This window comes from Dreissena polymorpha, chromosome 9, assembly GCF_020536995.1.
Source record: "Dreissena polymorpha isolate Duluth1 chromosome 9, UMN_Dpol_1.0, whole genome shotgun sequence".
NCBI classification, from domain to species: Eukaryota; Metazoa; Mollusca; class Bivalvia; order Myida; family Dreissenidae; genus Dreissena; species Dreissena polymorpha.
In genome coordinates this window covers 14,256,311-14,270,478 of record NC_068363.1, presented here as the reverse complement: position 1 = coordinate 14,270,478, position 14,168 = coordinate 14,256,311, and the positions used below count along the sequence as shown (strand labels likewise).

General features: G+C 32.9%; 1 protein-coding gene across 1 annotated transcript in view; it reads left to right on the top strand.

The window, feature by feature from the left end:
• LOC127844169 (N-terminal EF-hand calcium-binding protein 1-like) overlaps positions 1-13,510 on the top strand; it is a 37,919-nt gene extending 24,409 nt beyond the window's left edge. The window contains exons 9-10 of the mRNA XM_052374221.1: positions 7,637-7,714; positions 9,415-13,510. Of these exons, the coding sequence (XP_052230181.1) occupies positions 7,637-7,714; positions 9,415-9,526 (190 nt within the window). The 3' untranslated portion in view covers positions 9,527-13,510. The remainder of the gene's footprint in view (positions 1-7,636; positions 7,715-9,414) is intronic.
• The last annotated feature ends 658 nt before the right edge of the window (positions 13,511-14,168 follow it).

The window sequence follows — 14,168 nt, the reverse complement described above, 5'->3', positions numbered from 1 at the left end:
ACAACTTTAAATATCAAGCTCATACCAGTGATTTTTCTCCCCTCTGATTACCGGTTACTGATTAACAACCAAATACAGGTGGTTTCCGCTTCAAAAATATTAAAGTTTTCCCCTCCTTAAGCTGAAATGTTTTCCCTATCATTTACTAGATTTTTATATATTACATTAATTCCAAATCCCTTTTTAATATGGACAAAAGCAGCACATTCAATTCAATCATATTCTGGATCCTAATATATGATAAATGAACCGTATTCATGAAATTTATATAAATCTATACCTTATTTTTAAGATCTTCCTTTTTTGTTCAGTATTGCGCTAAAATATGCCCTCCTGAGAGCCAGTATATACAGGTTGTTTTGAATTTCCAAGGAAAATCACTGCATACATGCTGACAATTTTTAGCAGCTTAGCCCCTGTCACTATATTTGTTGTTATACACTGTTCCTTACAAAGAATGCATTCATAAACAACCCTTTATAGAGCAGTTCACCAGCTGATAAGGTCTGAATACTACTGTCATGGTCTGTGAGGCGCATCTCGTGCATGATCTCATTTGAGATAAGGTCCTGAAAGATATTTTATAATGTAAGTGTTAAATATTGCTGTTATGGTAATCTTGTTCAACAGTTGCTATAAATATCATAAATTTAAATCAAAACAAGTTTGTTGGCTTGTTGTTTTTGTTTGTTTATTTTTGCAATTTTTAATCTCGTGATCATATGTGACTTAACGCTTTTCATAAATAATTTAAAGAAATAACGTTTGGTAGAAAATACTGTTTATAAATGTACTAATATATGTGGTCTCCTTTGGCTGTGTGAACTGGTCGAAAGTGTGACGTCTTTAAAATGTAATAACCTTTATTATATAGTTTTACCTCTCAACAAATCCATCTTTTCTTGGTCAAGGACAAGCTACAGGGCGCGGTTTCCCATTCCTGTTCCCCTCAAGTTGGCCTGCTCGTGCAGGGTAAAACCTGGTATAAATGTCCATACATCAGGTAGTCCCCCTTTTGCTCCCTTTTTTGGCAGGCGATGATGCACATTCTGTCCAATCGATCTTCCGATCAATGTAAATTTCACCTTGGGGTTTAACCTTCAAATATAAAATATAAAAGTTCTTATTAAATATGGGGGAAAGAATTAATGACAAGAAATAGGTATAAATAAATTTTAAGATGACAATAACCATAAAATACAGCCATAATAATTCAAATGGTGTTTTTTTCCTTAAAATTGCATTACATTTACTTATCCATTTACATTTCCCAGTAACAATACATAAATATGATAATGATCATAATTAATTAAATTAAAAAGAGAAGCAGAAATAAAAATACAAACCTGTAACAGCTGTTCTTCAGTATTCCAAAAAAACGGCAGTTGTTGAACTATTGACCTTTTCGACATTATTTTAAGGGAAACAACTCTGAGTGGATTAAGTGAGGTCGAGGGGGTACTCGATCATCTACTGCAGTGCGGCTGCATAGAGTTCTGTGTTGATGCAATTATAATTTGCAGATATAACTTATATGGTATGATTTTTTTGTAATTTGTTATAAGCTTAGTATCTTTGATTTAATTGTAGTTCATGTTTATGCTTTATTTCGATTTTATTGTGTTTAAAGTAGGTAAAAACGAAACATGCCAAAAGCGGGTGGGGTATGGAAAAATATATTATTTGTTAAGTTTGAGCAAATTAGAAGTTTGACTACCTTTGGTAAAATACTTTTCTTTGAAAAGAACAATTATTTTAAAAAGATAACTATGCTGTCTTTAAATGTTATTGAATGGTTTATTGTTATAACTTATAGAAACCTTTTTTTCAGGAACATCACAGTGTCAACAGAATTTCAGAAACTGGAATATTGTATCTCATTCTGCATGAAGCTCAAGACTCCTACACCTGGAATGTTATTAACTCTTGCAATTAATATTATACTTCACCACAGTTACATAACTATCTTCTTTGAAAAAAATAAAATAAAGATACTTCAGATGTGTGTCTACTTCATACCCTTACATTAAAAAATATCCTACGCATTCAGAAATATAATAAAATGGATGGTGGTTTAAGTTGCTGCACATCCAATGTTGTCATGTAGTCATTTAACATAACATTTGATGTGTTGACATGACTATTAACACTGCTAAGAAAACATTTACTTCGAATTAAATAAAGTGTACCTGGCCAAATGTCGATTGGCTAAATATCCATATGGGTGAAAGTTTCAGCTGTATCACAGTCATCCTTAACTGGTTGTGTGTTGGGCTATCCCTATTAACAACCCGTCATGGCAGATTTGTTCAAAACAAGACAAGTATCAATGTTTGAAGAATTGTTATTGCTTTTACAGTCTTGACGCTAACCCCTAGCCCAACAGTCCGGGGCTAGTGAAATGTATTAAATTTGGGCTATTAAAATTTCCTGATTCATATAGTCGGGCTAGTGGGTATTTTAATATGTTTTATTAATGCATTAAGATTCGGGCTAGTTGTTTAAAAATGCTAAAGTGAAGACTCCTTGTATATGCTGGTTAGTCTGAGACATTCCAACAAGCAATAACTGTGACAGTCCAAATTCTTGCTCATTAATGTGTGTATAAAATTTACAGGAGCTTGTGTGTGTGTTTGGTACAAGCTCATCTCAAAAACTGAGTCACTATTTAGTTTTTAACCTAATAGAAGTAAAACCTGACTGTAAAATGAATGCTATGATTGTAAGGATTTTGTTGTTTGGATGAAATATTATAAATTGTAATCCCTATGATTAACACAGAAAACATGAACCCAATGCTAATTCCTGTTGATGTAGCAGAGCCAAAAGACCTGGAAGTATAGATGGTTAATGGATGATGTTCCTAATGAAAGTACTAGTAGGTACTATTTGGTTTGTCTGTTTGATACATCTAATAGTATATTTAATTTTTTTCATTAATAATATGGGGTTAACTTAGTTATCCTGCTCAGTGGTTGAATCTTCAGGAAATGTTAACATAAGCACATACATTGTATTTGATACATGTATGTCGGTGACCCTCGACTGCAATTTGGGTTACAGACAGGGTAGCCTTAGGTGTAATTATTTCTAAGAGATGAACCCGAGTTGAGGCTTAAACTTACCAACCCATGAGTGAGTCAGAGATCAGCACTCTACCGGTTTAGCTGGCCGGGGTAAGCTTGGAATTGGGGGACTTACTTTTGCTTAATAATGATCTTAAATAATATTATAGTTGTCAACAATATGATTTTTATGTATTTTAAAAACACAACAAGTTAGGCTTGCAACAGAACTAATAAAAATATATAGATAATTATACAATTTACAAATCAAACATATTTAACTTAAGTTAGGCTTGCAACAGAACTAATATTAATATATAGATTATTAATTTATTATACAATTTACAAATCAAACATATTTAACAATAAAGTAGTCTTAGGTTTACTGAAATGTGCAAATACCAATTGGTTTTAATTCCTGAAAATTTAGAAAAATGAGCTAATATAAAAAAAGGTTTAATTTTAATAAGTGGGTGTGTTTAAATTAACTTGCACTCAAAAATTATAATACGCTGGGGTTGTTTTAATTTCTGACAGGTTTCTGCACACCGTACAGTAAGGTATGATCATGTTATTTTTGTCAGTAGTTAATTACGGTGCCGTGAATTACAATGGTACTGAACTATTATCGAGCAGATGGTCGTTGAACGTTATAATAAAAATAAAGATTGCTTTTATTAGTTACAAATCGGCAATTTATCGCTTTTATATTTTTTATAAAGTCAATATAGCAGATAGGTACGGTGTGTATACTGTAGAGCGAATACTGGCAGAACCCCCCCCCCGAACCCTTAATCTCGCGTTATCTCGGCAGTCTCGTTACGCGTGATTTAACAATGTCGAAATCGTGAATGAGACCATATCACTTTAACCACCCACTTTGAATTTTCTTTGCAACAAACTTATTGTTGATATACACATTGTTTACAAAAAACAACTTTCTGTGCTCCAAATAACTTGCTGAGCTCCAACCAATCAAAAGTGGTTTGTTTTAAAATAGATGATGCCATAACCAATCAAAAGTCTATAAACACCCCTTTGTTTGGGCTAGATGGAGCACTGATAGGGATTAGTGTTTATGATGCTTATGGATCTCTTATCTGATCCTGATCTTATCTGATATTTATTGAATTATAATAATATTGAATAATACACAGCACACTTAGCAAATTATATTAAATTGTTAATATTTCAATATAACATACTGAATGGTGTTAGCAAATAATAATAATATTATAAAAATTATTTAAATTGTCTTTTAAAATGTATGTTAATAGTCAATGTGGTAGACATTAATTGAATTGGGGTTAAATATCAGAGTAAGAATGTTCAAATACTTATTTTTTATGTTGTGGAGATTTAATTGATTCTGGCAAGCCCACATAATATTTTTGACACTTTCATTATTTTTAATTAGTTACCCACAGCCTGATTTAGTTGTACTTTTCCCTTTAAAAGCTGCTCTACTGATTCACATATTTTATGAGCAGACAAATTTGCAACAATAAGACCATAAACATTATGTGAAGATAAAAAAGAATTCTATACTCTATACTCTATACACTATATCTCTGTCCTTTAACTTCAGTTAGTTGCTATAGTGTTGCTCTTTTTTATGAAGATGCACTAAAACTACACTTGTACAGAAAGAATATTTTTTTTCCAAATCAGAAGATACACTAATATGCACAAAAAATGCACTTCATTAAAAAAAAATGCAATTATTGCATAAAAAGATGCACTTTGTCTACAGAAGATACACTAAAAGTACAGTAAAATACACTTAAAGATAATGAAAATACAGAAAAAATGCACTTTAGTTCACTTAACTATGAAAAAAATGCAGAAAAAATACACTTTGTGGTAAAAATGCAGAAAAAATACACTTTTTAAAGCGTATTTTGTTAAAAAGTGCATTTTATTTTGAGAAGGGGACATACCACAATAGACTCCACCCAAACCATGCCAATAGGCATTTTTGTGTCCGGAGCCATATCTTGGAAGCGCTTTGGCGGATTTCTTTGAAACTTGGTATGAATATATTCCCGCGCCCCAATGATTCCCGTACCCAATGATAAATGATTAACCATCAAAACATTTCCAGGTATGTCATGGCAGATGTTGTGTTCACTCTGCAACACTCTGAAAATTGAGCGTATGTAAACGTTGAATGTTCTTGTGGAAAACGCACGACTTATTAATTCACCTAAATAAATTGTGAAGGCTTAAGAACCTTCCTTTGTCTTAGTTTTGTGTTATTGTCCTCCGTCCGTCCATCTATCATTATGTTCATCCGTCCAATTTGCACCCATCCTCAAACAAAGCATATGTTGCGGGGAATACCTTGGGCCTTTCAGGCCCTCTTGTTTTTTTTATGCCCCTGGTAGGGTGGCATATAGCAGTTGAACTGTTCGTCAGTATGTCAGTCAGTCTGTCCGTCCGTCCGAAAAAAACTTTAACATTGGCCATAACTTTTTCACTTTTGAAGATAGCAACTTGATATTTGGCATGCATGTGTATCTCATGGAGCTGCACATTTTGAGTGGTGGGAGTTGAAGGTCAAGGTCATCCTTCAAGGTCAAAAAAATAATAATTCAAAGCGGCATTCTGATGAAGCTGCACATTTTGAGTGGTGGAAGTTCAAGGTCAAGGTCATTCTTCAAAGTCAAGGTCATCCTTCAAGGTCAAAGGTCAAAAAAAATAATTCAAAGCGGCACTTTTTTTTTTTTCAAAGCTTCGCAATAGGGGGCATTGTGTTTCTGACAAACACATCTCTTGTTTTTTTCAAACATGGCTAAAAAACACAAATATTTATTTTTATTATTTTATTTTTGAAATACCGTCAAACCATCCCACCCAAGAATCCCCCCCCCCCACAAAAAAAGACATTATTTTTTTTGCCAATTTTTTGCATTTTTGGAAGATAGTGTAATAAATGACCACACCCCCACACTATACACCCCTCTCCACTCCACCCCTCCCTCCTTTGTGATTGAAATTGAGAAAAGTCCCTACACCTTTAAAAAGAAAAATAGATGAACGGTCTGCACCCGCAAGGCGGTGCTCCTGTTCATATTTAGATTCATTTGATTACAAAAGCAGAAAAGCATCGCTGTGTCAAAAGGAACAAAATCCAATATCTGGATTTAAAATCAAAGGTCCGCATTCATCACAAATGGCCTTTTTTTAATTTAAAGACCATTTTATTAAGAGACCACTTTTGGTTACTCCCTTTAGTGGTCTCTAGATGCAAGATTGACTGTACTATAAAATTAACAAAATGTTTGCACTGAGTAGCCATAATATTTATATTTTGACAATTTTATCTGTATAGTTAGTATGTCAAATGACTTAGCTTTGCGTTATATAATGTTTTGCAACCTCACATGACAAACCTGATCTTTATCTGTTACCCATGAGTATAATAGTCGGTAGTGTTTTATGTCTATTTTTATGCCCCCCTTTGAAGAAGGCATCATTTTGCAGTTGCTTTTCCAACTTTCTGTGGTTTGTTTGTCTGTGAGAAAGTTCTAGTCTTTATGATATGAATGAATATAATGAAATAACTTGCCATGAAATTCAACCATCACAAGACTGCTTGGCGTGAAACACCTGTCTCCCTACCTCAAAGGTCAAGGTCACAATTAAATGGAAAATGTCATATTTGACTACAGAGTTTTCCTGTTTATGCAATACATTGGCCATTTATAAATGGATTTTGAAATAACTAACAAATGTCAACCATCATAATACAGTGTCGTGTGTAAAACCATTCTCTATATCTCAAAGGTCAAAGAGGAACACCGATCAAAACTCTTTTATTAGAAGTTTTTGAGTCGTTGCCATGTATTTATTTCTGTGTAGGACATAATTACATACTGTAATTTATGAGTGCGAAACATAATGTGATGAAAGATTTTAGATGAAACATCGTACATGTAAAGAGAAGAGGGTTAAAGTAAATATGTATATATGTAGGCTTTGTTTTAGTTTCATGTGCAAAGCATGACTATTAGTATAAAAGTTTTTGTTTGTAAATGATGAATTAATATCAATTAGGGATGGTACCGAATATTCGAATATTCGAAAATCGGCCGAATATTCGAATCAAAATTCATTTTTGAATATTCTATTTTTATGCAAAGATACTTCCAAAAAAGTTATAAGTACATGTACAAAGTCGCAGTTTTGGTTTCCATTATATTATATATGCTTTGATAACAGCTTCCATCAATGAACGATGATAATTGGCAGAAGGTATGGTATAAGGACCAGACGTCGATTTACTAGTTTCCAGTATTCATTCCCATCCCTAATATTGAGATATCTATTCTTCAATAAGTAATAAACTTGTTTGTCTTCCCCAACTTTGAAGTTGAAAATCACATGTCAGGGCCAAAACCATATTTGAGGGCATTCAGCATTAACAGTTACACCACTTAGTTTTTTCTATGTTTAAATGATTTTAAAAGAATAAAAAACAGCACAAAAATTTGTGAACAAGTATTTAGTATACCGGTATACATGCTTGTGATTAAATTAACTTTTGTAATATGATTCTGTTATTGCAGCATGTCTGTACGAAGCTTTAAAGACACACCCAAGTTCTCCATCTATGAAGTTTGGACTTCTGATGACCTGCGAGCCAGGTAATAAATAGTTGGTAATTAACTGTCAGAGTTAAAATTATGAAGCCTTTGATGTTAATTATTGTACGTTGGTCATCGGTCTTTGTTAAACATGCATCTTACAATCGGTGATATTTTATTTTCCTAAGAGATCTTAAAAACCTGACTTCTCAATCAGTGATCAAAATTAGAATGAACGGGCAAGCCCTGCACTGGTCACCCCTTCCCCCATAAGAAGCAAAGTTAACATGACTTTTTCAAACAGCATAAAACCAGAACAGCCTGCGAGTGACTTGCAGTCTATTAAGGTTTTATGCTGTTTGCTGCTCATCAGTATTGTAGGTCTGAGAATGAAGCCATCTTGAATATAATAAGAAAGGTCTTAGATAAAACTTTTGAGGGACTACAAATACGTATCTTAGAAGTGGTAAAGGGTTAAATTTTCACCAGGCTCGCTCAGATTCTTGTATTCATATTAGCAGGCCTGTAATTTATCTCAAATAATAAATAAAAGAACCTGTGCTTCATTGGTCAAATTTCTTATTTTAATGCCTGCTCAGTTGTAGTTTTATTAACATAATATATGTGGACACCTTGTAAACGGTTGTGTTTTAATCATGTTGCTCATGGTGTATGTACAGAAAGTAGCAAAATTTGCCACATTGTAACAGTTTACTTTGTAACTCTTGTAGTCAAGATGCATTTTTTTATGTCAAAACAAACAAGTAAGGAATGAGTTTTTCCTCCGCTGCTTCAACATTCGTGTGGTGGAGTTGCGTAGGAAGTATTTTTTCAAATTGGATATAATATACAGTCATGTTTTAACTATATTAGGTAAATGACTGGAGAATATGTATCGATGACTACTTATGGAACTTGGCATCTTCAGCCCACCCTCTAGCCCCTTGAGTCTTGTTACAGATGTCTTTAATTATGTGGAATATTAAGTGCATGTGTTCAGCTCATAAGTTCAATGACAAGTGAATATTTTACATGATCTTTATACTATGCGTGTATCTTCAGCTGCCTGGATCTTTTAAAATAGGTCTTAGTATTTAATATAAGATGCATGAATTCAACACACTATGTCAAATACTATTGAATATTACATGAATTCAACACAACACACTATGTCAAAGAGTATTGAATATTACATGAATTCAACACAGTACATGTATTTCAAAGATTACTGAATATTACATGAATTCAACACAACACACAATGTCAAAGACTATTGAATATTACATGAATTAAACACAACAAACTATGTCAAAAACTATTGAATATTGCATGAATTCAACACACTTTGTCGAAGACTATTGAATATTTCAGGAATTCAACACACTATGTCAAAGACTATTAAATATTACATGAATTCAACACAACACACTATGTCAAAGACTATTGAATATTGCATGAATTCAACACACTACATTTATGTCAAAGAGTATTGAATATTTCAGGAATTCAACACACTATGTCAAAAACTATTGAATATTACATGAATTCAACACACTATATGATTGAATATTACATGAATTCAACACACTATGTCAAAGGCTATTGAATATTACATGAATTCAACACACTTTGTCAAAGACTATTGAATATTACATGAATCAACACGCTATGTCAAAGGCTATTGAATATTACGTGAATTCAACATACTTTGTCAAAGACTATTGAATATTTACAATGTAACTTTATTTTTGACTGTTCAGGCATCTTCAGGCACAGGGACCGAAAGAGTTCACAGACTGTGTGGCCGGAATGACTGAGAAGAGGACAGAGTCAGTGGTTCACATACCTTCCACATGGTGGAGGAGAGACTGAGATACAATACCATCAATATAGATGTACTATCTATCCTGTTACTACAGCTTAGTAGATCAATTAACGCCTACATCAGAATTGTAAACCTAACTTTTACCTATCAATATTGTTTTTATACGCCCGTCTATGACGGGACGTATTATGGTATACCCCGCGTCCGTCTGTCCGTCCGTCCGTCCGTCCGTCTGTTAATGTCGTACGCTACGTCAAATATCCTTTGATAGATTTTCTTCAAATTTTAACACAATCTTAATATTGATAAACCCTGATCCCCTTTCGTTTTTGACGGAATTCTGAATTGTCGTTCCAGAGTTATGGGACTTTGTTCGTCAAAATTTCGTGATTTCCATGCTCATGTACTTATAAAATAAACCATGTATTCAAATACAAATAAACTGAAGTAAAAAAATGATTCAAAGGGTTATTTATTACCTTACTACTTCATTGGCGAACGACGGGCGTATCATGCGCTCATGGCGCAGCTTTTATTATGTTTAGTTCAATCCTATTATAGAATACTATTTATGTGCAATATGATGTTGTACACAATGATTGACCAGAAAATGTGCTAAAACTGAGAAAGATAACTTATGATATGCCATATTTTACAAATGTATTCAAGTTTAAAGCATAAAAAGGCCACCCTCTCATTAGCTATGCAATTAATGAACTTTATGAGTACTTTCTCTTCATTACTATGTACAACCCCCCCCCCCCCCCCCCCAATTTCAATGGCTATGCAATTAATGAACTTTATGAGTACTTTTTTATCCCTGCTGAAAAAATTTTTGGAGGGGATATAGTAATTGGTCCTGTCCGTCTGTCCATCCATCTGTCCGTCCAGCTGAAACTTTGTACTGAGCATAACTCCAAATTTATTCAATGGATTTACTTTAAACTTAGAATATAAACAGATGGCAACTAGGAGAAGTGCAGTGACCAAGAACCATAACTCTATCTACCTTAGTTTTTGAATTATCTCCCCTTTTATATAACTTTAAAGTAAATTTTTGTCCGGAGCATAACTCTAAATATACTAAAGGGATTTACTTGAAACTTAAAATATAAACAGATGGCAACTAGGAGAAGTGCAGTGACCAAGAACCAAAACCTTGAATTATCTCCCCTTTTATATAGTTTTAAACTAAATTTTTGTCCGGAGCATAACTCTAAATCTACTGAAGGGATTTACTTGAAACTTGAAATATAAACAGATGGCAACTAGGAGAAGTGCAGCGACCAAGAACCACAACTCTATCTACCTTAGTTTTTAAATTATCTCCCCTTTTATATAATTTTAAAGTTAATTTTTGTCCGGAGCTTAACTCTAAATCTACTGAAGGGATTTACTTGAAACTTGAAATATAAACTGATGGCGAGTAGGAAAAGTGCAAAAAATCTACCTGAGTTTTTGAATTATCTCCCCTCTCTACTAAAGGGATTTACTTGAAACTTGAAATATTAACATATGGCGACTATAAGAAGTGCAGTGACCAAGTACCACAACTCTATCTACCTTAGCTTTTGAATTATCTCCCCTTTTATATAATTTTAAAGTAAATTTTTGTCCGGAGCACAACTCTAAATCTACTAAAGGGATTTACTTGAAACTTGAAACTTAAACAAATGGCAAGTAGGAGAAGTGCAGTGACTAAGAACCATAGCTCTATCTATCTTAGTGTTTGAATTATATCCCGTTATTTAATTTCAAAGTAAATTTTTGTCAGGAGCATAATGAATTATCCCCCTTAATTTGTTTTTACAAATATTATTCTACTCTCTAAAACAAATGTTGTCATACAAGCAAACACATTTTTGCGGGAATTTGGCACTACTGTGACAAGCTCTTGTCTTCAATACTATGTACAGATCCCCCCTCCAAATGGCTATGCAATAAATGAACTTTATAAGTAAATGTCAAATTAGCTACAAATGGACAAGAACAAATTGAAGCAGACTTAAAAGATTATTCATTTGCTGGCAAAGAAGGATACATTAAAAAAATAATTCTATATGGACACTTTCAAATCAGATAAAAATATATTGCGATAATTTTTAGACTTGCATATACTTTTATTTTAGGAAATAATCTATTAGTGTCAGGGTATGTCACTTATCATTTTAAGTCTAGAAAAAAATAGAACGCTATATAAAGTTAGAAGATAGTAAATTTCAAAACACAACTTATTTGTTTGTGGTGTCTGTATATGCTTTTCTTATGTTATAATTTTGTTAACTGATATATTTTCTTGTATTCTAAGAAAATTACTTACCGGTATTCAAAACTACCAATCACGGCAATTCATAGCAGAATGTTTACTTGTATAAAATATGCTTTTACATCATATGAGCTTTTGCCTTTGTACAGCATACTATTGTAAGCTTACATGTATGCTATTTTGTATTTTTGTTAGAGCTCTTTATAATGTAATGCCAGTCAACTTTCATATTCTTTATATTGTCTCTATTTTGTTCTTTTACAACTTTTACTTTATTGTTGTAGTTGTTGTTTATCAAACCTTAAATGTGCTAAAATTTTGTGATAGATTTTCATTAGCTTGGTGGTTGTGATAGATTTTTATTAGCTTGGTGGTTGTGATAGATTTTTATTAGCTTGGTGTTTTGTAAAGTGAGATTTATTTCAAATTTGATTGCTTTGTTGGCTTGTTCAACGGAAAGTCACAGATGATTATTGATTTGAGACAAAGGATTATAGTCAGTCTAGGCGAAATTCACAAAACTGATTTCAAAGCTTTCACAGACTTACACTTACTTACAATAACGTATATATTTAATGTAAAAAGGCATCTAAATTAAGGTTCAGTATGTTTTGTAACTACAGATTTACTTTAATAATTTGAATTTTTGCTCATTTATTGGTTCCATTATGAAATAAGCCGGAATGAAATAGTAGCCTCAAGCTCTGTTTATCCTTTAAAGGTGTAGAAGAGACGAATTAAATTAAGGTTCTCTCTGAAACCAGCTGGTCTGGAATTTTATTTGGTTTGTTAAGACAGATTCTCTGCAATGATCATTGCATATATTTTTTGTTTTGGGTGTGTATGTATGCATAATTATTACTTTATTTTAAATGTATTATTTTGATAAGTCACATCTTTACTAATTTTAATATATCAATTATTAGTGTTTAACTGAGTAATGCAACCGCATCATGTAAATAATAGTCATGTATTTGTTAAAAAAAGGATTTTTAAATATGAATTTCTAAGTAACAATTTTTGTAAAGCTTTGTAATATTCCAATTTACAAACATTAAACTCATTTAACAGGTTAAGCACAATACTATTCATTGTGTGCTTTTACTTCAAATTAGGGTTAGGGCAGTATTTTAAAAGGCGCTATGAACAATCCTAACGTAGGATGCATATAAGAAAAAAATTCAGGTAAATTTGCTTTGCAAAATTCCATTAGAAACAGTACACACAGAATATAATTTTTTGACCAACGTTGATTGGAATTTTACATCTGCATATCATGGCATATAGCATTTGAACTGTCTGTCCATCTGTCAGTCTGTCCGAAAACTTTAACATTGGCCATTATTTTTGCAATTTTGAAGATAGCAACTTGATATTTGGCATGCATGTGTATCTCATGGAGCTGCACATTTTGAGTGGTGAAAGGTCAAGGTCATCATTCAAGGTCAAAAGTCAAAATATGTAATCCAAGGGAAGTAATAAGCTTTAAAAGGGAGATAATTTATAAACCTGCCAAATGATATATTGAAATTTTATTTCAAAGCGGCGCAATAGGGGGCATTGTGTTTCTGACAAACACATCTCTTGTTTTTATTATATTCAAGTATACGGAAATTTGTTTTTTGTGTTCCATTGAACAATAGTGATATCAGTGACTTTATACCGTTATAAATGTTTCTTTATGTTTCATTTAGACAAACCTCTTGTTAAGAATGTTACTTCATGTCTTGTAGATTATATAAATAAAGATATATATAAAACCATTGATTGCTGATTGTTGCGTGTACTCTTGTGTGTCTTGCCTAATAACACAACTTTGAAAATGAAGCAAATATAAACTATTGTCTGCAAGGTACGAGAAACAAAATCAGTTGTCTCATAGCTTTGTGCATACTCATGATGCTGTTTACTTTTTAATTCACATGGATGACATCAGCTGAGATTTGTCAAAGGCATGTGTGCCCAAGCCTATGTCAGCATCAAGGAGTGATGACATGTCACTATGGTTATGTTTACATTAATATGGCCAGGCAAATTGCCGTGCAAACTCACTGTCAGTTTGTGTCCTCCGTATTGCTTTAAAGTTTCTGAAGATTTAGTTCCAACAAAACAATCAGAGCTGACTATTAGTGAACATGCAAGTAAGACTCGAGAGCGTTGCAAATAAGCCGTAGGCTTTCTATGCAATCGAGCTAAAATAAATAAGTTTAAACTAAAGATGTTAAAATTATGACGATTAGATTATCTCTTTCTTTCAGACAGATCCATACCACTGCAAATTATTATAATTTTTCATTTTTCCCCAAGTGCTATTGTGATGTGGAACAACCTCCCTGCCACTACAGTATTACATCCTGATCTTGAAGGGTTTAAGCGGTCCCTGCTTTCCCCTTCTGCCCCTTGCACTCCGAGAGACATGTTTT